The sequence below is a fragment of the Myotis brandtii genome, unplaced genomic scaffold, assembly GCF_000412655.1.
Source record: "Myotis brandtii unplaced genomic scaffold, ASM41265v1 scaffold240, whole genome shotgun sequence".
Taxonomy (NCBI): Eukaryota; Metazoa; Chordata; class Mammalia; order Chiroptera; family Vespertilionidae; genus Myotis; species Myotis brandtii.
The window spans coordinates 1,301,678-1,324,502 of record NW_005359064.1 but is presented as its reverse complement, the minus strand read 5'-3'; the positions used below and the strand labels follow the sequence as shown (position 1 = coordinate 1,324,502).

The 22,825-nt window shown below is 47.6% G+C and overlaps 1 protein-coding gene and 1 long non-coding RNA gene across 3 annotated transcripts in view; one reads left to right on the top strand and one right to left on the bottom strand.

Moving 5' to 3' along the window:
* The first annotated feature begins 1,928 nt into the window (after positions 1–1,928).
* Positions 1,929–3,430, top strand: LOC106726217. The gene is made up of 2 exons (XR_001362243.1): positions 1,929–2,252; positions 2,323–3,430. It is a non-coding gene; the product is annotated as an uncharacterized LOC106726217 (long non-coding RNA).
* MTCL1 (microtubule crosslinking factor 1) overlaps positions 2,925–22,825 on the bottom strand; it is a 115,573-nt gene continuing 95,672 nt past the window's right edge. Inside the window, exons 10-15 of one of the 2 annotated variants that reach the window (XM_005866889.2) lie at positions 22,059–22,313; positions 15,354–15,644; positions 13,658–13,689; positions 9,781–11,320; positions 6,631–6,687; positions 4,014–4,102 (exon numbers count right to left, since the gene is read on the bottom strand). In XM_005866889.2, coding sequence (XP_005866951.1) covers positions 6,649–6,687; positions 9,781–11,320; positions 13,658–13,689; positions 15,354–15,644; positions 22,059–22,313 — 2,157 coding nt within the window. In that variant the 3' untranslated portion in view covers positions 4,014–4,102; positions 6,631–6,648. Of the gene's footprint in view, positions 4,103–6,630; positions 6,688–9,780; positions 11,321–13,657; positions 13,690–15,353; positions 15,645–22,058; positions 22,314–22,825 lie in introns of both variants that reach the window. The other variant, XM_005866887.2, reaches the window with a different exon arrangement.

The following is a 22,825-nucleotide window of genomic DNA, read 5'->3' as shown; positions in this document are numbered from 1 at the left end:
CAGCTTCAAGCGTACAAACATCAGAATAATTGGGGTGCCAGAAGATGAGAGACAGCAAGATATTGAAAACCTATTTGAAGAAATAATGGCAGAAAACTTCCCCCACCTGGTGAAAGAAATGGACTTACAGGTCCAAGAAGCGCAGAGAACCCCAAACAAAAGGAATCCAAAGAGGACCACACCAAGACACATCATAATTAAAATGCCAAGAGCAAAAGACAAAGAGAGAATCTTAAAAGCAGCAAGAGAAAGAGACTCAATTACCTACAAGGGAATACCCATACGACTGTCAGCTGATTTCTCAACAGAAACTTTGCAGGCCAGAAGGGAATGGCAAGAAATATTCAAAGTGCTGAATACCAAGAACCTACAACCAAGATTACTTTATCCAGCAAAGCTATCATTCAGAATTGAAGGTCAGATAAAGAGCTTCACAGATAAGGAAAAGCTAAAGGAGTTCATCACCACTAAACCAGTATTATATGAAATGCTGAAAGGTATCCTTTAAGAGGAGGAAGAAGAAAAAGGTAAAGATACAAATTGTGAACAACAAACATGCATCTATCAACAAGTGAATCTAAGAATCAAGTGAATAAATAATCTGATTTACAGAATGAACTGGTGATTATAATGAATCAGGGACATAGAAAGGGAATGGACTGACTATTCTTGGGGGGGAAAGGGGAATGGGAGATGCGGGAAGAGACTGGACAAAAATCGTGCACCTATGGATGAGGACAGTGGGTGGGGAGTGAGGGCGGAGGGTGGGGCGGGAACTGGGAGGAGGGGAGTTATGGGGGGGAAAAAAGAGGAACAAATGTAACCTGAACAATAAAGATTTAATTAAAAAAAAAATCCTGCTCTTCCTTTGAGTTCCAACTCAAGCCCTTTAATTTAGGATTTACATATCCCCTCCCCCCCCGTTTTCTCCCCATTTTGTTTTGTGCCTGGGAAGTCCATCTCCCCCAGTTAGATAGCAAGTTCTCTCTGATGACCAGAACCTCTCCTTGTAATTCGAGGGTTCCCCACAGTGTGAGCAGCTTTGCTGTCTTCCATGCACTTTCCCCCTCTATTCTCCCGGCTCCTTGGTTTTACTTTGCTGGGCTAATCTGTCTGTAATAGGCTCAGGCAGATGTGAATTAAAGCAGATTCAGGAGACTCATCAGTCTTGGGGCTTCGGCAGGAGCTACTGGTAAGAGATCCTCTTTCTCTAGGAGTTGCTAAACTGACAGGAGCCACTGGGGATGCTCACTGCACACTCCTGGGATGCTTGTCTGAGAATAAAGCCACACAGGAGAGCAGAGCCTGATGGCTTTCTTCAAGGCTCTGGATTGTAACTGCCCTTGACCCCAAAGCCTTTTCAGTTATGAGTATTGACAACCCTCCTGGCTGCTAGCGGTTGCTTCCAGCTGAAAGGATGTTATTGTACCTCCCAGCATTTATTCTGGCACAAGGTAGGCACACAAAAAAATTGTCAACATGCTGATAGGTTGTTTGCAGTTCCATCTAGAGTGGTTAAGTGAAATATTTATTTTTTAGATTAAAACATTGTCATTGTGGTAAAATACGTTTACCATTTAATCATATGGTCGTGTAACTATCACCACTATCCATTTCCAGAACTTTTCATCATCCTAAACAGAAATCTATACCCATTAAACACCAACTTCCATTCTTCCCTCTTCCCACCTCATGGTCACCATAATTTCGCTTTTTTAAAATCTATGAATTTGACTATTCTAGGTTCCACACCACGGGCCAAAAGTAGGCTTATAGTTGAGTAAGCAAAACATTTATTATATTATTTATGAATTACTGTATTATTGACTAACTGTAAACCTATTTTTGCCTCACCCTGTATAAGTGGAATCTTACAATATTTGTTATTTTTGTGAATGGCCTATTTTACATAGCATAATGTTCTCAAGGTTCACCCATGTTGTAGTATGAGTTAGACTCTCCTTTCTTTCTAAGGCTGAATAATATTCCACTGTATGTGTAGACCACATTTTATTTATCCATTCATCCATCAATGGACACGGGGGTTGATTCCACTCTGTTGTAAACAATGCTTCTATGAACATGGGTGTACAAATATGTGTTCAAGTCCTAGCTTTTAATTCCTCTGGGCCTATAGCCCAGAAATGGAATTGCTGGATCATATGAAAATACTGTTTAACTTTTTAAGAAACCATCCCACTGTTTTCCAGAGCAGCTGCACCATTCTACATCCCCACCAACAGTGCACCAAGGTTCCAAGGAGTCTACATCCCCAGAGCAGCTGCACCATTCTACATCCCCACCAACAGTCAGTGCACCAAGGTTCCACAGAGTCTACATCTGTATCAGTAGTGCTTTCCATTTTTTTGAAAATATTTAATGATGGAACTGTGCTAATGCTAAGAATAGAACTTATTCTAGGAGCCTGTGTGGATAAGAAGAGAATTGTTGCGTTCATGAAACATTAAAGCCAGAAGATCTAGCCTAAAATAGTCCTTCGTGTGTTCTGGGCAGCATGTCGCTTTTATAGACTTCTACTCTCTCAAATCCATCTCAGCACCAGGTTGGAAACGTCTGTTCAGGAGTCACTGGCCACGCCTGCTTTCCCAATGAGGGGAGAGGGACAGAGGCTGGCACATTCTGACTTGTGGGTAGCCAGTGTCCTCACCACCCCCCAACCCCACATCCACCCCTTTTGGCTTTTTCAACAAGAATGAAGTTGCCTTTTTATCTACTTCAGGAGGCTCTTACAATCCGGTGAAACTACACCACCACGCACTCAGCGTATTCCAATAGACGCCTCTTTAGCAGCGGTTGCCTTTTCCCATGAGCTCCCCTGTCCCCGATCCCCTGTTTATGACATCTCTCCTCTTGAGCCCTGAGGAGAGATGGAGGGTGTGTGAGACACCAGGTCTGCAACAGGCTGCCATCATGTCAAGGCTTTATTTCTACTTCATCATTGTCTTGTACAGACTCCGAGCCACCGTCCTTTGTTCCAATCCAGTATCCTCATGTGTAATATTTTTCCCGTAAACAGAAAATTTTGAGTAAACACTGCGTATTGTCAGTTCATCTTTTAACAATAATTTAAAAAAGCCACAGATGTTGTATCATCGATGCAAGAAGACGACAAAAGTACAGTACGAGGGAACTCACAATGTGCACAACGGGACGACTCACTCGGGCGATGGCGAGCCCACAGCAGCAGTATGTACATGCACCCCGGCGCCTCGGACCCGAAGACGTGCAAGTCGATAGAATATGTGGATTATACAAAGAATTTGGTGAGCCCCGCTGAGGACTCGGTGCCCTTTTCCTAAACGCTGACATGGGTTCCCTCCAGCATATAGGGCATCTGTCTTGACTATTGGCTTCCTGACTTTTTCACTACAAAAAGTTCATTTTATCAGACGGTCTGAAGTTTTCAAAAATTCTTAAAAATCAAAAACACCGAGAAAAGAAAATTAACTTAAAACACTCTAATTCAACGTGGAAATAAAGCAAACCAAAAATGTAACAGTGCAAATTTAACAGAGAGGCAGTCAGTCTTAGAGCGAGGGTGTTCAGGATCTCGTAAAATGTACATCTTTAAAACGTTTAGTTTTTAAAATTTATTTATATCTTATGTACCCTTTTTTAATATACTGTGTGTAAAAAAGATGGAGACAAAAATAGTTTTCTGAGCTATGAAAAAAATTAAGTTATTACAGGCACATTTACTGTTTCGTTCTAGAAACATCTCAGGTCAGAGGTTGAACATTCAGCAGCTGTGTGTTTTTTTAAACACGTTCTTTGACCTTGGGAAAACGAGATCTCTCCTTTTGGGCAGAGTTTGGTGGATGATGATGGTGTGGTTATGCAAATTACAGTGAATTATTCTGTGATAATCCATGCAAACTTGCATCCGTCACTGGTGCAGCTTCTCCCCGGGCGGCTCCTCCTCCCCGAACTCCTCCAAGGAGGTCGGGTCTCCGAGCGATGGAGCCGTAGAGGCAGTGGGGGAATGTGGGGCCCAGCGGGATGGAGGGCGGCGGTTTGCTGGTCTCTCGGGCCTGGAGAAGCAGGATTCTAGGGATGGAGCTAGTGCAGAACAAGGTAGTTCCTTCAAAGCCAGAAAGAGAAAGACAGGGTTACTCAGACAGACAGTGCCTCCGGGGGTGGGAGGGATTTCCCCCAAATACACTTCTCGACAGACTCAATGCAACAGAGCGAGGGCAACGTCTGCATGCTAACTTATATTTTGCTCATGGAGAATGACTTAAAATGGTAAGGAAAGACCTCAACAGGAATGATCAGTGATGACAGTAATGGGAAGACATCGAGTGAGGATAAAACATGGCAAAGCCTTGAGATGGGTGTGTTTACAGAGCACCATCAGAACTGGTCTGGCACCTATGGAGGGCGGGAAAGCCACAGGCCACATGTGGTCTACCCCGGCCACGTGGTCGATCTGATCCAGCTGATCCCATCACTCTGTTGAGATGGGTGTGTTTACAGAGCACCATCAGAACTGGGCTGGCACCTATGGAGGGTGGGAAAGCCACAGGCCACATGTGCTCTACCCCGGCCACGTGGTCGGTCTGATCCAGCTGATCCCATCACTCTGGTCCTCCTGAGTGATCTACTTAGTGACAATGACGGTCCTAAGAGGACAGCCTCTCTTGATTTCATCAGCTGTATTAGGAATGAGACTCACCTCAAAACAAGCTCTGCTACTGTTTATCCCAAATTGACTGGCAGTCGGTGAAACACACTCCCACAACATGAAAAAATGCTGCTGGCAGAAATTTTAATTTAGGTCTAGTTTTCTTTAATGACTCCTCCTCGCAGCAGCATTGGAAGAAAGGGGAGTCAGAGTGTGCTCGTGCTGTTGTGTTGCGGGCATCCCACACCTTCTGAGAACAGTTAATGCCAGACACCCTCCACCATGGTGCACATCACCTGGAATACTTCTTCTCAGGGCTTGGTCTCCACGACAGGAAACAAGGACACCACACTGGGAATTTGCTGGCACAGAGACATGTGCAAAGCTGTGGCAGGAGGAAATGGGGAGTTCTACAGGGTGGGACCCATCTGCCCAAATGACCCTCAGACAACAGAAAGCTGAGATGGTAAACCACTGCAATGCCGATGACACAGAGCAAAGACCCTCCGAGCCAGCCAGGAGGTAAGTCAGAGGATTTAAAGAGAGGTGACAAGCAACTGCAGAGGTCAGAATGAGGAAGAGGTAGTCAGCAGCGCAGGCGAGCGACACAGGGAAGAGTCAGCGGCTGTGTTGAAGGACGATGTGACGAAAACCAGGTGACAAGGAAGAAGATGGAAGGCGGACAGGGGAGTGATGGAGTGAGGAGGCTGCCTCCCCGTGGGGCCCACAGAGAAGGAGCACTAACATGGAGACTGCTTCTTGCCGGTCCCTGCCTCTTCTGTGGTTGGCACTTTCTATGACAATGGGGAGGCCCCAGTCAGCAAAGCACGTATGCTAATGAGAACCATGACAACCTGAGGTGCCTGCCTGTGAAAACACTGTGGGCCCTGAGATAGCTGGAATGCGAACTTACGTGGGAGTGAGCTGTGTCCTTACCTCACCTCAGCCCAGGGCATGAGGGGGCGCATGGTTCGGGAAATCTGCAACTGTCTTGTGTCTTCTGGTGTCACTGCTCCTGGTGTTGTAAGGGTTGTGTGTGCTTGTGCTAGTATGAGTGTGTTGTGTGCAAGTATGTGTGCTGGTGGGGCTGCTGCTAGAGGGTTATTGGACACACTGCAGCCAGTTCCCACCTGGCCGATGAGGGACGAGGATGCACTTTCCAATCGTATTGTGCCACCTCTTCACCAGCACCTGTTTGGGGGCTCCCACAGGAAGCAATGGCGGGTGGCCATACCAGCACACATAAGCACACCACGCTGTCCTTTCCCGACAGGCCTTGCCATGGGCTCTGTGGGCCTCTGGCGCTTGGAGCACTTTAGTCTTGGAGAAACAACTGTACTTTGGCCCTGAGCGCTTCGGCGTGAGATCAGTGAATGAGCTAATTATGTCCTTGATGACACACAAGGCTCCTGTTTTCTCATGTGCCTCGACTTGGGCTCTGGAGTCAATTCTGAGAATACTTTTTAGAGCAGGGGTGACTTTGCTGTTTATTCAATCAACAAATACTTATTGAGCACTTACTAGGTCACCTACGGTGATCACCTGGAAGGACAAGATGTATTTGCTTTTATTCCTTCTGGTGCGGTTGTTGCAAAAGAAGCCTCATTGCATTATGGTTGCACCTGATATATGTGCCACCAAATACCGGTAGCAGGTCCAGCAGATCCCCACAGGCTAGAACTCTGTCAGAGACAGTCCCCTCTCCGAAAGCATACTGGCTGCAAACTGCACAGGGAGCAGAAACCTAGGCGGGGTCTCTATAACCGGGGAGCCTTTCTTTGCACCAAGCAGTCAACCCTCGGCAAAAGGGATTGTACAGGCCATCAGTCTGTCCCTGCAGACGGACCCAGAGCCAGTGGGGCGGCTGCCTCTACGAAGCAGATCCACCTGGGATGATTCCACCTGTTTCTTAGTGTCTGGCGCCAACCCCGAGTTACACCAATGCCCCCTCCAGACAGTTTGGGAAGAAGGACGAAAGCACTTACGGCGTGAGGCAGGCAGGGCTAGAGTCCCCAGGGGGCAGTTAGTAAGACAGTTTGGTTCTGGACAGAACAGACAGAGAAAGAAAAGAAAAGCAAGTAGGTTGAAAAGTATTTAAAAAAAAAGAAGAACAGTAAAGGTTTTACATCAACAAGCCAGGTGCCAGCTCCAGGGACAGCTACCAGGAGAAGCAGGAGGTCCCCCAAAGTGGCATGGCATTCCTGGGCACACAGACCTCTCCTCGGCCGTGTCCGAAGGGAGGGACGGCCTCCCTGTGGAACAGCCACAGGCCTCTCCCTCCTGATTTCTATCCTTCCCTGAGTTGCCCTTTGGCTTAACATTTCAACCATCCTTTGGCACAGAGAAATGGAAGTCGCATGACTCTTGTATTTGAAAGGAGGCATAGACTCTTGTATTTGAAAGGAGGATGCAGCGACCGCTGCTCACACTAAAACTCTCTGCTCCCATTTTACACTTAGTTATGGGAGTGAAGAATAGAACTGCATTTCCAGATTATTTCCATTCTCTTCACGCCAGAACTCCTCCTCACAGCTTCTGCATCGCGGCATGGGTGTTAGGGCTTCAAGAGAAAAGAGTAAGCAGGGTGTGGGTGAGAGTGGGAGGTCCTGCTGTGCGGGTCCCAGACAGGACCCCTGCGTCCCCGTTTCGCTGTGACCACCCCGGGAGAGTCCCGGCAGGCCACGCACAGCAGGATGGCAACGCAGAATCACTGGAGATTTTGAAATGAAAACCCAGAACTACCACAAAATTTATGGAGTGACAAGAAGGGCTCTCCATTGGGTCTAATATATAGTAGTCAATTCAGATGAGAAGTAATTCCACTGGAATCTAGAACAAGTAAAACTGCAACAACAAAAAAAGAGTCCAGGACACTGAAATGGTGCCGGGGAGTGCTCCAGTCAGGCTCTGACCCCGAAACTCTGCTGTGCTCCCATCAAATGGCCGGTCATCTCTGAGGCGGTGAGCACACCTAGTGAGAAGGAAGTCTTGAAAGAGAGCCAAAGGGCTGGGCATAGCTTTGTACCGGTAAAACCATTTTCACACCTGAGAACTGTGATTCAGTCATTAAACCATTCTTCATATTATCATAGATTGCTTTTTAACTCAAAGAATTTTTTTGGTTCCTAAAAATTAATTTCTATTTAGTTTCAAATATAAATGGACATTCCAGACACAGCCAGTTAATGCTTTGGGACAAAGCCCCGATTTCAGCTGATGCCTTCCGGGCCCTGAGGAGGCAGGCATTCACACAAACCCTCCGCAGCAGTGCGCCACTTACCTGAGGGCCCCGAAGGATGGGGTGACACCATCTGAGAACACTCAGCCACGGTATGTGTTCTTCTCAGAGCCCGCACACCACCATATCACAAAGACTTGCATTTTCGGAACATGTGGGCCATGGACTGTCAAGGTCAGGCTGAACCATATGGCATTGCCACTTCAGTAGGTCACTGGCATGGTTTAACCCATTTGAGATTTAAACTCTATATTCTGAGTTAAATACCACTTGATGGATGAGACTGGGAAACTGACCATCATTGTTTCCCTGTGAAATGTGGGGCAGAACACAGAAATACACGTTTCTTCTTACTCATGAGGCCTGGGCCATGGCGGGTGGGAAAGAAGCAGGTGGCTCAAGGAGCGAGTTTCTCTTCTTCCTGCCGACCCTCCCCATCCACTGGGCTGCCCGGCCTGGAGAATGCCTGTGGGTGGGTGTCTGGATCCCAGTGGGGTGGAGTGTGTCCATGTGGGCTACTGGTGGGTCAGGGCTCACACTCAAGTCTACACATGGATCACTCCCGAACAGTGACTGACCGAGTGTCGTCAACAATGGGAGGCAGGCATCACCACTTCTGTCACCCCCAGCATTGTCATTGGGCTTGGTTTTATTTTGCTCATTCTGGAAGTGGGAATGGGGATTGCTTTTTAAGGTGGTGTGGGACGAGTATACCACGTGTGGATAGGCATCAGAACAGAATTCAAGGTTGACTGATTTGAGGATATTGTTAACAGGGACATAATAATAATTACATGACAATGTGATAGTATGTGTATTCGTCCTATATAATAAAGAGGTAACATGCAAATTGACCGTCACGTCCTTGCAAAGATGGCTGCCCCCATGTGGTCAAAGATGGCCTGCAGGGGAGGGCAGTTAGGGGTGACCAGGCTGGCAGGGGAGGGCAGTTGGGGGTGACCAGGCTGGCAGGAGAGGGCAGTTGGGGGCAATCGGGCTAGTAGGGGAGCAGTTAGGCGTCGATCTGGCTGGCAGGGGAGTGGTTAGGGGGTGATCAGGCTGGCAGGCAGAAGCAGTTAGGGGCAATCAGGCAGACAGGCAGGCAAACGGTTGGGAGCCAGCAGTCCTGGATTGTGAGAGGGATGTCTGACTGCCGGTTTAGGCCCGACATCCCCTGAGGGGTCCCAGATTGGAGAGGGTGAAGGCTGGGCTAAGGGACACTCTCCCCAATCCCCCTGTGCATGAATTTCATGCACCGGGCCTCTAGTATAATGATAATGTGATAATAGGTGATGTGTCAGAGGATAATCGCACTGCATGAAGGTAGGGTTTTGATTGTGTGTGTTGCCTCGCCTGGGTTATTACTGGGGGGCTTCATGGACACAGAGAGTAATGTGTGAGATGGAAGGCTACAGCTTTGCACTGAAGCCCACACTTGAGTCCAGCTGCTGTAGCTCCTTGGGAGAAGTTCTAGAATCCACACTCTCAAACCCTCCCCAGCACACCTCTCATGCTGTCACATAGGAAGACCTGGAGCATGCAGAAAGCCCTGACATGACTCCCATACTTTACACACAGACATTCCTAGGACACCAATTTACCCCCAAAGATGGCACATTATGACCCCAAGTGAAACGCCCAGATAAACAAATGAGCAGCCATCACTTAGACCAGAGAAGAGAACCTGAATCACTTTTAAAAAGTAGCTCAGAGTTCGTGTTTCTGCCTATTCCATTCTCCCATAAACCAGGTATCCCCCCAGCTCACAAGAACCTATTATGGGCCAGGATTCTTAAAATCAAATGACCTAATACAATCCCAGGTTCAAACTTGTTTTCCCACCATTTGAGTGGAAGAGCTGGTAGGGTGAGGGTGTGGACTACTGAGCTTTCATTACCTCGATGGACCCTGGTTCGGCTTTGACTGTCTCTCCCACGAGGCTGTCACTGTTAAGACTTGGGAGGCCCTGGGGCGCCTGCCTCCTCTCCTCCTTTAAGGCGTGCTCCAGTAGCTTCTTATGGAGGATCCGGGCTACACTCTCGGTGAACGTGTAGCCAGGGGGAGCGGATAAGTCCTGCCTCACAGGCGTGCCCTCTCCCCCTTCCTCCCTACAGGTCTCTGAGCCAACCCCGATGGGGCTGGGTGACCGTCCCCGGGAACTGGGGCTGGTGTCCTGGCCTGGGCCCAGCTCCGGCTGCGGTTCTGCTGAGCGAGACCGACCCCCAGCCCGCATCCCCTTCTGGAAGGGGTCCTGCACCACGGGGCTGTGGTCAATGATGTTGAAGAGACTGGAGAGGCCATCGTTGATGGCGGTGTGCACAGGGCTCTCCCGTGTGGTGGTGGAGCGGGCCCAGGCCGACTCACTGCACCCCTTCTGGGCCAGCCCTGGCGAGATCCTGTTATTTGGCTGGTCAGCTTTGGGGAGGGGCTTCCTCTGCAGCTTGGGAGACCCATACTTGGGGGAGCAGCATGTCCGTTCGAACTTGGCCTGCACCTTCTCGATGGCGGGGGCCACCTGCCTGCTCCTAAGGCCACGGGATGGAGATGATGCGGGCGTGGCACCCCCCCCTGCCTTTGGTGTGAGACACTTGTGGGGGCTGCTGGTGACGGCGCTGCCGCGCAGGGCTTCGGTCTGCAGGCCGACGCTGATGGTCTGCACGGTCTGCGTCCCAGTGGTCTGGGACCCATTGGTCTGGCAGGCCATGTCCTTGACCAGGGGCTCGGGGGAACTAGAGCAGATGGCATTCCTGACAGAGAAGGCCACCTCCTTCATGTCGTCACTCATGTTCTTGGATATCCCCAGGCTGTGCAGCGGGGAGGCGAAGCCCAGGGAGGGGCAGAGGGTGCCATCCAGGGGGCGCAGGCCTCCCTCCCCATAGTCTCGGGGTTGCCTGGGAGGGGCACAAGGCCACCTGCTAAGCATGTGTTCTGAGGGGCCCCCCTTAGCGTCTCCTGGGCCCCCTCGGGCTCTGCTTGTAGCAAACGGGCCCTCGGGCTCCGGGTGGCCCGAGCTCTCACCACCGGCCACCACGATGCTGTCCATCCTGCGGACGGCAGGCGGGCTGTGCAGCACCCGCACCCCGGAAGGCTCGGTGCGGACATGGCTCCGCAGGGGCTGCTTCTGGCAGTGCTCGGGGCTGGTCATGGTGTCCGTGGTCATGGTGACGCTTGTGGTGAGGTACCAGGATGAGTCAGGGAAAGGCTCCACACTGGCCTCACCCCCAGCCCGCCCCGCCTCGGTCCTGCCTGCCCAGGGGTCTGGAGGCCTCTCGTCCCAGCTCTTGCTGTTGAACTCCTCGATATACTTCAGATCATCAGGGGACAGGGGGGGAGTGATGTCCTCTTTGCTACTGGCCGCGGGCAGGCCTTTCTCTGGCAGGAAGGGAGAGACGTCCATCAGGCGCTGGAACTCAGACATGGAGGACACGGACACCGCCCTGGGAGAAGGAGTGGGAGAGGAGACAGTGTCAGCTGCCCGCCAGCCCGGGTGCCTGCCAACCTGCACGGCACGTGCCTGTGTCGTGCCAGTCGCTACCGTAACTATGAGAAGGCTTTCCAGCTGCTTGATGTTCTCCACCCCTGAGCTGACCCTGTGGATGTTCAATGGGCTTTTTATGGCTCTGGAATTGTTCCAGGACCTGTGTCTGGGTCAGAATGCAACACAGCCAACCCGCAAACACTGGGAACGAGTGGAAGGTGGGGCTCTCAGGCAGGCATAGCTAAGCTCCAAGCCACCTTGGATGCTTCACTTCAGCCGACGGTGCCCCACAGGAGGAAGGGACACCTGGCGGTGGCCTGGCATCTCCGTCTACTGACCAGAGCCTTCCGTCCCCACTGTAATGGGAGCTTCCCGAGTGCCGAGCATTATGGCAGGTGCTCATGCTACAGACACGGACCGCCATAGTCCCGATCCAGAACCAGCTAATGGTATGGGGTAGGGGTGGGGGAGCTACCACAACAAAACAACTATCATCTGAAGTCTTTTTCACCCATTGGCCTCATCCTCTATTGACTTGAAGTACTAACCATCTCCAAAGGCCAAGTGGAAGATGTAGAAGACAGGAAAGTGCAAGATGGAACTAGGCCAACAAATACATTTCCAAATACTTTTTCAAACGAAATTTCCACCTGGCCCTGCCCAAATCCACCAACGGGGCTCGGCTCTCCTCTCCCCTCTCTGCTCCCTGCTTTACAGTCAGGCCTTCTCTTTGTTCCTGCTCCTCCTGTATTTCTGGACACGAAGAAGACACTCCACATGCACACAATGGAAGGTGAAGACAGGTGAGCTAAAGCAGCAGCCAGTTTGGGGTAAGTTCCTGCCTGACAGATGTGGTTTTAGCTGTAGATTCCTCAATATATTAGCACTTTCATTCAATACATTTCTACTTGACAGGAATTTACTGACTTCCCCTGTAGGCCAGGTGCTGGAGATCTGACATGCTAGGTCGGGGGATGCTGGAGCATTCAGGCAGCTTGTCAGCTCTCCCAGGGCAAAGAAGTAGTGGCCAGGAAGGAAGCCTGGGCTGGCCATGCCTGTCGGCGCAGGCCCTGGACCCTCGGGCCTGGGATCCCTCTGGATGGGTGCCAGGGAGGTGAGGTGTCTGCACACTCACGGTCTCTGCAACTAGACCACTTCCCCATAGGACACCAATACCCACCTACCTCCAAACTGAGGCTTGAATACATACGTGACTTTCTATGCCCAGCCCAGGCCCTGCTGAGGGGCCTCACATGAAGTCCATGGGCCTCTCCACTCTAGGATTGATTAATGATGGCCAGAATTGGGGTCTGTGTACCACCTGGACTGGCCCACAGAGCCAGCAAAGCTCCCGGTGGCTCTGCCCTCACCCGGGGTACATGCTCTTGTGGTGGTCACCGTGGGGTAAGGGTCTAGGCGACAAATGCCACCGTTAGGCTTTCCATCTTATTATTCCTCACTGAAGGCAAAGTCAGTGATATTTCTATATTAGAAATAATCTACAAACTGTCCAATGCCCTCTGAATAACAGGAAGCTGGCGATAACCAGTGCTGGACATAAATGTGTACCTCGATTTGTTACTAGGTCTTAAGCTTTCCTGCAAGCGTGATTTCCCTCTTCTTGTCTCGGGTCCTGTCAGGAAGTGGCTGAATTAACACTGAGCTTCAGAATGCTGGGGGCTGGAGCCACCCTTGGGTGTGGCTCATCTAACCCCCACGCCTGCCCACAGAGGAACCACTCAGAGTTGACCCAGTGGCACCGGTGTGGGGACCTGGCCTTCAGGGCTTGGATGGATGGATGTGGAACAGAGACCAGGTAGGTAAAGGAAAGGCATCAACCTCAGCAGCATCCGAAGTGAAACAGAACAATAACTACAAAAACCAGGATGCATCTGAAACACGTTGCGTAGAAAATCACTGGCATACTATAATGTCTCCTAGCCTAACAAGAGGGAGTTTTTCCACATTTTAAATTAGAAGAGAGGAGTTTCCATGGGCTTTTCAAAAACTATTTACCACAATCATTCCCTAATGTACACAATACACAACTATAACGGCAAAGTTCTTACCCTAAAGCTAATAAGCAAACACAGCAGGTCTCTGGCCTTTTTGTTGTTAACAATAAAAAAATACCACATTTATTAAATTAATAATAATAAAGCAACTACTCATTCAGAAGTCTCATTTTAAGTCATTTTGAAGAGAGTATTGTAATAGACCGCAGTGACAGGTGGAATTTCCAGACAAGAGGATTTTATTTCAGTGGTCTACTATTGTTTCCCTCGATCTTACTTACCTTTGAAGATTTCCCTTGTGATTTTCTTCTTCCTGTAAAGAAGAAATAAGTTCATCCGAATCAGTTAATATTGGTTGCTAGGCGCTCTCAGGGTGCTATGGGATTTGTTCTGCTCTCCTGCCCTAGGACAACAGCATTGAAAATGCACATGGAGCCAGTGTTGGTCGGGAGCGTTACTGCCCCCAGCCCTTCAAGGTTCGATAATAAAACCACAATCCACAGTGTGGTGAGGGGCTGGAGTTTCTGCAGTCCAGGGAAGAGCCCACATGAGTAAGCAAAACTGGCCATGAATTTTGTATAAACAGCGTCATGGAGAAAGTGGCCCTCCTGGCTTTCTCAGAGGACTTCCCTGAGCACATGACTTTCCAACCTTGCTTTGTAATGACCCAGATACGTCTGCATGCGTGCGTTCGTGTGTGTGTGTGTGTGTGTGTGTGTGAGAGAGAGAGAGAGAGAGAGAGAGAGAGAGAGAGAGAGAGAGAGAAAGAGAAGAGAGAGAAGTGGGAGAAGATGAGGATGACAGAATGAGTTAGAAGATGGATGTCCCTAACTGAAGTTGATTTGACATCCTTAGGTGTGAGTACTTCTTTAATTTTAAATTTCGCCATTTGGAATCAAAGACAAAGTTACAGTGACGTCTGCTTATGAAGAATGATAGCTGTGCTGGCAGAGGACAACACGAACACAGGTGGACTTGGGTGTTTTCGAGCTGACATGGTCTGGAAGAAGGAGCAAGGAGCCTAGCATGCCCTGATGACGGAAGTTTATGTGTTGGCGTGGTCAACAGCCTGGTGCGCTTCCCCCCAGCGAGCACGGTCCGCAGTGCAGGTCAGTAAAGGGTCCAGGCCCCCGCAGGGCTGGCACCAGGCCAGTCTACTGACCCCGGCTGCCTTCTCACTGCTGAGAGCGTGGACCATGTGAGACTGCCAGCAGATCAGACAGGGTGGCATACTGGCGATGTCACATCACCTGGGAATCTGTTGTGGAGGAGGGGGTGCACCTGCCTCACTGACATGTGACTGAGTATAATTTCCCCACATTTCAACAGCACTATTGACTGAACCCTTCTCAGTCCATTAAGTACCTGGGACAGGTTAAAAAGCAGGCAGAGCAACTGTTAAATGGACTCACAGGTAATGATTCCTAAAATCAATTTTTAAAACCCAGCTTTCAAAAGGGCTTAACCGGAAAACGCTAATGCTGTGCCGTGGAGATTTCAGCACAGAGCTCAGCTCGGCTACTTGCTCGTCTAGTCTGTGTAAGGTGTCTAGGTGCTGGGTGTCTTCCCTTTGTATAAGGTCTTTAGGGGATGTCATTGTTCAGTGACATTTGCTACTCCCAAATGTCAGGTATTTTCTTTAAAATTTGTTTTCCTGTTAATAATTTTCTATGATTTGAAATAAAGTTGAAGATCTACACGCCCCAGAAGAATGACCTATTCCCTCCTGTGTGTCTCATTGAACATGCCCACTTGTGAAACCTTTCCGTGTACACAGGACACGAGACGTGAGACAAAGTGGCAAAAAAAAGCTGGCCGCAGCACAAGCTAGGAATTTGGGGTCAGGGCCACCCAACAATGCTCTTGGCTGTGAAGGTTTCATTTTTTAAGCCCTGGAGCCTGCCTGCCACGTGGCAGGGCTGCCCACCAACCCCTTGGTCCTGCAGTGGTTAACTGGACCCGAAAACCCAGGCCGACCTGAGGGAGGCAGTTCCTGAACTCCTTCTGGGGCCCACGGGCTGGAGGCTCCTGTGGCTCATCCTCCAAAGCGTCCAAGTAGAGGTTCTCCCGGGCTGAGCACCTGTCCGATTCCTTCAGCTTGGAGAGTGGCCGGTCTTCAAAAGGGGTCGAGTCCGATTCTGTGCAGGGCCACATCCCCAGAGGTTGGGGCACGCGGGGGCTTCCCGGGGGAGCAAAAGGGCGGATGTTGCCTTCTTTTTGATCACAAAGGAAATTTCCACCTCTCCGGGGACTGTTTTCTTTCTGCAACTTGAAGGTTTAAAAATTAAAACATTAGCCTCACTTTTCTGTCTGTTGCTCTCCTAAGACCATGGTCTCACCACAATTTGGGATTACAGATGAGCCCATCTATAATTCCATAGCTCACATCTCAAAGACCAGGAGAAGAAAATGTTCTTAAAGTTCTGGCCTTGATTTCAAAACGTGACCCACCACCATTACAAATGCTTTTTTTTAAAAAAAAGATCACTATTTTGTTTGGACTGAAAATCTGCATTAATCACATACAAGCCAACTCCTTCTGGCAAGAATCTGTTATTGTACATAACTCTGAGTACTATGCTCACAGGAAACAATACACTTATTTTTTAAAAATTGAACATTAAATGACATATTTAGAGCTCTTTTTTAAAAAAAAAATTACCTTCAGAACTTAAGGTATACTCGTTTTTTTTTTTTTTTTTTTAAATTACCTTCAGAACTTAAGGTATACTCAGTGGAAAATGATCAGCAAACTTCTGAAGGTGAATTTGGTTTTCCTAACTAGCATTTTCCTAATAATAACAGCATATTATTTCCAAACCATCTGGAACAGGTCTTATACATAATCCGAGAGATCAAACTGTTATAACCACTGGATGGTAAAGCACTTTACACTTTGCTTGAGAGGATTGAAACTTAGCTATAAAGGGAATTAAGCTCTGGTATGACTGAAAACAAACAACACAAGACCGATACGTTTGAGTCACACGTTTTGTGTCTGGCACAGGAAGCTCAAGGAGCAGTTGTGGGAACACACAGGACCACTTGGAGTTGGGAAGACTTACCTGAGTTGGAACCATTGGCTCTCAGGTCTAAGGTGCTTACCTCTTCTCACCTCATCTGTAAACAGGGATGGAAATCCTCCCTCCCAGGTCTAGGGGGACAACAGGGGAGAGCCCATTGTCGGTGAAACCACCCCTGACTTCCCTCAGGCCTGCCCTCGGGGGCTGGGCCCACAATGATCACCTTGCCTATTTACTGTGCAAGAACCAAGTGGAGGACGGCTAGGAAGGGCGCCAGGGTGGAACCACAGGACAGTCAGGGAAATGCATGTAGGGCGGATGCTCTCGCTCCTCTCCTCAAAGCCCCAGGAGAAGCCCTAGTGGGCGGTTTTCCTCTGCTCCACTGGCCTGAGCTTTCTGCACTGAGCTCTCCTCCCTGCCTCCACCAGACACGCACAGAAAGCACAGCTGAGCACGGAGGGTTCCCACCTACACACCCTTAATGGGGTCTTTGTTGAATGAGGAGCTCAGCATGTTACAGGTTGGCTGCTTTTTTGAATAAGTAATTATCTGAATGACAAAAATGACTTGGGTTTGTCCTGAGGGGGTGGCAGAAGAAGGACGTTCGATCCCTGAGTGCTGCGACGGTGCCAGGAAGTTCTAAAACTCCCTTAGAGTCATATATTCTTTTAAGAAGGCATCTTTCATAAACTCTATCTTCGTGTCCCAATTTCAGCCTTCATCCACACAACAGCTATACGTGTGGCCTGTGTATCGCCAAGAACAAAGCCATGTGAAATAATGGGGATAAAGGACTTTTACTTATTTTTAGTAATTTTTGAGGTGGTGGAACTAAAATCTCCGAGTATCATCTTCATTTTGTGAGAAATATGAAGATTCGAGCAGCCACAGCTTCAGTGTTGGAGTCTGAGGCGGGATCACAGTTGTGTTAGAACAAACACATCACTCTGGGTTTCAGCTCCGCCACCTCCACTCTCCACCCCTTCCTCCCCATGGCAGTTTGAAGTATGGTACCTATTTGCTTTATTTAACAATGGACAGGTTATTTTGATTTTCTAAATTGTATAAATCATCCCATTCGATTGAATGACTAGCCCATTGATTGTTATCTTACTGGTTTTAGAAAGCACATTCTTCTGTACCTGGGAAACAGGACAGCACAATTATTCTAAATTGTTTTAGTGGCCACAGATAATGCGTTCCAGTTGACTCAGTGGTCCCAAGACCAGGAAAGCGCAATTACTCTAAATTACCTTGATGGCTCTAGATAATGAGTTCCTGGCAACTCAGTGGTCTCAAGACCTGAGGGCTCTAGATAAGGTGTTTCTGTCAATTCAGTGACACGGAGACCCAAAACTATAATTAACATGCTTAGTTCTGCTTCTGTAAACTGCTTTTTTGCAAACCAGGTTCCTCATTCCAAACCTTGAGATGTAATCAATACCTTTGTGATCTTTGCCTATATAAGTCTGGTTTTGCCACCATCTTATCACTATGAGATTTGGGGAATGGCCCCTCATAGTCCCGATTGCAATAACTGTGACTCTTTAATTCGACTTCTTGAGGCGTCCTTCTGTGATTCGAGGGGTACATTACAACAAGTTCTTCCCAGTTCTCTTAAAAGATGCTAAATGCTTTCTTTAATCGAGAAATAAAAAGGAAAGCTTTCTATTATGTTTATCCAATGCATGTCAGCGCAATTTAGTTTCAACACATGATCATCTCCAAGCTATTTTGGGCAAGGAATTAAAATGCGAGAATCACATTTGAAGCTGTAAATGTGCACCGAGGGTGTGTGTGAAGAGGGGGAGGAATGACTACAGAGGAGAGCTATGAACAAGCAGGTTCTAACTCAGGAAAGTGGAATTTCAAAAATAAACCCTGCAGCCAGGAGCAACGAGCACGGAAGCCGGTGTTAGGTTTCCTAAAAATGAAGCTGAGTGGTTTTAGCTGGAGGTATCTGCCCCTGAGATGCCGCTGGGGTGGTGTAATACAATAATGGGCCCTTAAAAGGATAGGGTTTCCTAGGGGAGTCATTTCAAATCAGGCATCTGCAATTACTGTATTTAGAATCCTGCAGCAGAACAACTTGTAATGCAAATAGAAAGTTTTAAAGATTTGCATTTCAAATAATACAGGAAACAATAAACCCTCAAGAGTGTCACCTCAGCTGAATCAGTCAAAAGAAAAAAATGGTCACTTTGTGAACAGGTTTTATTATTATTTTAATATATTTTTATTGCCCTGGTGGGTTTGGTTCAGTGGATAGAGAATCGGCCCTTGGACGAAGGGTCCTGGGTTCAATTACAGTCAAGGGCATAAATCTTGGTCGCAGGCTCAATCCCAAGGCCCCAGTCAGGGCGCATGTGGTAAGCAACCAATTGATGTGTGTCTCTGTCTCTCACCTTCCCTTCTACTCTATCAAAAAAGGAAGAAAGAAAGAAAGAAAGAAAGAAAGAAAGAAAGAAAGAAAGAAAGAAAGAAAGAAAGAAAGAAAGAAAGAAAGAAAATTAATGGAAAAATTTCCTTGGGTGGGGAGTAACAACAACTACTATATATATATATATATTTTTTCATAGTACAACTTGGGTACATTATTTTGCTAAAAGACCTTCTTCTCCCCCCACCGGTATGGCTCAGCCTTTGAGCGTCCACCCAGGAACCAAGAGGTTGCTGATTTGATTCCTGGTCGGGGCGTATGCCCGGGTTGTGGGCTCGATCCCCAGTAGGGGGTGTGCAGGAGGTAGCCAATCAATGATTCTCTCTCATCATTGATGTTTCTATCTCTCCCCCTCCCTTTTTCTCTGAAATCAATAAAAATATATTTAAAAAAGAGAAAGAAACATCAATCAGTGATAAGAAAGAATCATTGATCAGCTGCCTCTTGCATGCCCCCTACTGGGGATCGAGCCAGCAACCTGGACATGTGTCCTGACCGGGAATCGACCATGAGCTCCTGGTTCATACGTTGACACTCAACCACTAAACCACACCAGCCGGGCATGAACAGATTTTAAAAGAAAGGTCTTTCATGATGTAGAGGCAACTGATTTAAGGAGGTTACTGGGAGGAGAATGAACTTCCCTTTAGCTCTTTAGAGCTACTATCAGCATGTTAATTGGGAACTTAACAATTCTAAGGAGAAATGCAGTGTGACTCCATAAAAGTTAACTATCACCCAATCAAGTGTGGACTTGAGACAGGATGTGTGATAAGATAGATGATAGGTGTTATATGACCGTACCCACACTCCTACAGTCATTCATCACGTAAAATGCCTCGTGTGGCACAATAATTATGTAGGAATCCAATGACACCCGACAAGTATGAAGCATGTGTTCTGAAAGTGGAAAATGGATTTAGTGTTCCTTCTTTTACCATCTGTATTAGGTTATCCTAGTCAAGGTTATATGGTTCACCATGTAGTCAAATATCAAGAGCACACACTATGAGGAATGTTCATTCTTGTTTATCTGTGAAATGTGCAGCTAAAAGTTAAATGAGTGAGCAATCCAGTTACTGATAAACAAAATCTATACACACACATTCACACTTCAGCCAATTTCCTCTTACACAGAGAATGCCTTTACCTGATTTTCAGGATTGGTCATCAAGATTTATAAAATCTTCTTTTAAAATCTCTAATATTTGGGGGGAAAGGCCAGATTTATTTTTGAAAGCCACAATTGCGTATCTGAAGCACCATTCACTGGCAACAAACCCTCTTCTAAAAACAGCAGTTAAGTCATTGTACGAAGCCTGTGGGATCCACCACACACAGAGATTTCAGAAACAGATGAATGCCCGGAACCCATTATGCTCAAAGATGTCAGCCTTGAGGACTGACGTTCTGGGGCTGTCAGCTTGGTAGAACTGTTGCAGTATTGACAATCTGGACATGGGGTTCAGCTCTTATCCCCTTTTCTCTTTCCAAAATATAGTCTAGTAATGAGGAGAATGCTTATCCCTCAGTCATTAACTATTTGAAAGCTGAGTATCATCAAATGTCTTGCCAATTTTTCCTTTACCAGAAATTCCTCATTCCCAAAAGTAAAAAAATAACAAACCCAAAGACTTGCTTAATTTATATCCAAGGTGTCACTTCCAAAATGAAGCCATATAAGACCAACAGGCCCACGGCTAGCAGGCTAAGGGGACCCCGAAGGGCAGGGATGGGGATGGCCTTGCTGGGGTACAGGAGGGACAGACACAGTGAGAGATCCTGGAGGGAAGGCCCAGAGGGAACTTCCCTGGTAACAAGGTGCCTAGAGTTACTGGGATACAGGCCAGCTGCAGTTGGATAGAGTGAACCTGTGACCATTCTTATGAACACATGCCGCTTGGCTCCTACAATTTCCACTGAACAACTGATGCACCCGGCAGAGCACAAGCGCACAGGGGATTTAAATCAGAAGATTCTCCTCAAGTGCTGGCATTTCTAGGCCGAACAGGAAGTGGCCAACTTTCCTTTGGTAGAATTTTTAAATGAACCATATCAAATATCAGTAGGGTGACTCAGTTGTGAGTAATCCAGGCTCAGAGAAACTTCAGCTCCTTTTTATCTGCAGCGCACTTCCTTCTCCTCAAGGATTTCTGAGCCAAAGGCTCCAGTTTTTTTCCAGTTCATTCCTCCCTCACTCCCATACAGTATGCAGAAGCTAACCTTTGCTACTGCACCTGCAAAACACAGGTACCATATGTCTGGGGATAATGGAGCACATTTTTTAAAAAGGACCTCATATAAATGCAGGCAGTATGGGTATTTGTAATAGAATAATGAGGTTATTTTTCCTGAGCTCAGTTTCTTATTGATGAATGCATTTCCTTGAGGCCTCATGAATTTGTAAGTATGACAAGCTGAAATGAAATGTATGCTATGTAAAAATCCAGCCAGGGAGGAATTCCAAACCTTCATCATTTTAATGCAAAAATGTAATCTGTGCATCACGTAGGCACAACTGCAACTACACAAACTGTCCTAAGTCTGACGCAATGCAGAGAATAATGATCTGGGCAGTAGAAAAACAACTCCCTCTCTCCCTCTCAGAATTCATCTGAGTTTCTGACTCATTTGTTTAGCTGAAGACAATGAGCTACCAGCTACCTCCCCTGACGATGGTCCTACATAATTATAGCTCAGTAATGTCCACAGCAGGTGCAAACAGCCTGACTTCCAATTACTTCAGCAATTTCTTTACTAATGGACAATAATTCCATTTAAGCTGGAGCAGTCACTGTGACCAGACCTTGAATGGGAAACTTAAAAGTTAATTTGCTTTTTGGCAGAAATCACTTTATAAGACCTGAGAAAAACCTCATGTTCCAGGTTTAGTCTTTAAATTCCTTTAAAAAGTTACTTCCACCCCGGAACACACATACACACACACACACACACACACACACACACACACACACACACACAAGTTACCTACAAACTTTGCAATGAAGAGATCTGTGTAATGGCTGAACCCAGGTTTCCAATACTAAAAATTCTACTTTTTCTTTTCTTCCTCTCCCTTTGGAAGCCCATGAAACATCCTAATGTACTAAGGACCTCTGAGCAGCCTGATTGTTGTTCCCTCTACATGCTCGGATTTCCAAGTCACTTTAGCTGTCTCCACTCTCTTCCCTGTTCTCTGGTGTCTGGGAGCTTCCTTACCTGTTCTATTTTCCACAAGAGTTCCTTCCTTTGCCGCTCCCACTCCTGCCGATCCCTGTCCAGGCGGTCGAGGAGTTCCACCTTCTCGCGGTTCCAGTTCTTCTCGCTGTGATGGATCTGCCAGCGCAGGTCCATGACCAGGCCGTGGCTGTCAGCGAGGAGCTTCTGGTGCGTCTCCCTCTCCTTCCTGAATGCCCCTTTGCTGTCAGTGGCGGAGCCTGGTTCTCCCAAGCTTTTCTCAGTCTTCTCTTCCAGCTGTCAAGGAGAAGAGAACTAAGGAGCTTAGTCCCTGCCAAGTCTCACATTGGTAGGCGAAAAACTCTCAGATCACTAATGTAGTATGCCTGGAAACATGTTTAAACCAAGATTTGACCAATCCCATGGAAGAAACCATTTTCATGTTTAAAGTCCTAATTACAAACATAGAGTCACACAGAATGTCAGTGTTCTCAGCTCTACATCCCTACTGAGTCACCACCATCTCTTGCCTGTCCTTCTATAGAGCTCCTTGGAGACAAGTACATGTCTGCCCTATATTCTTAGCCCCTATATGAAACCTAGTGATGGAACCTAGGCATCTACAATACATATTTGTCAAACACTCAGGAGGTTAAATACTAAAACTAAACACATGACCAAAAGCACTCCCATCTAGGCATATCATATCCAAACTACTGAAAACTAAAGAGGAAGCTGTGGAGGCAGAGAAAAGAGACACATGCATACACACACACACACACACACACACACACACACACACACACATA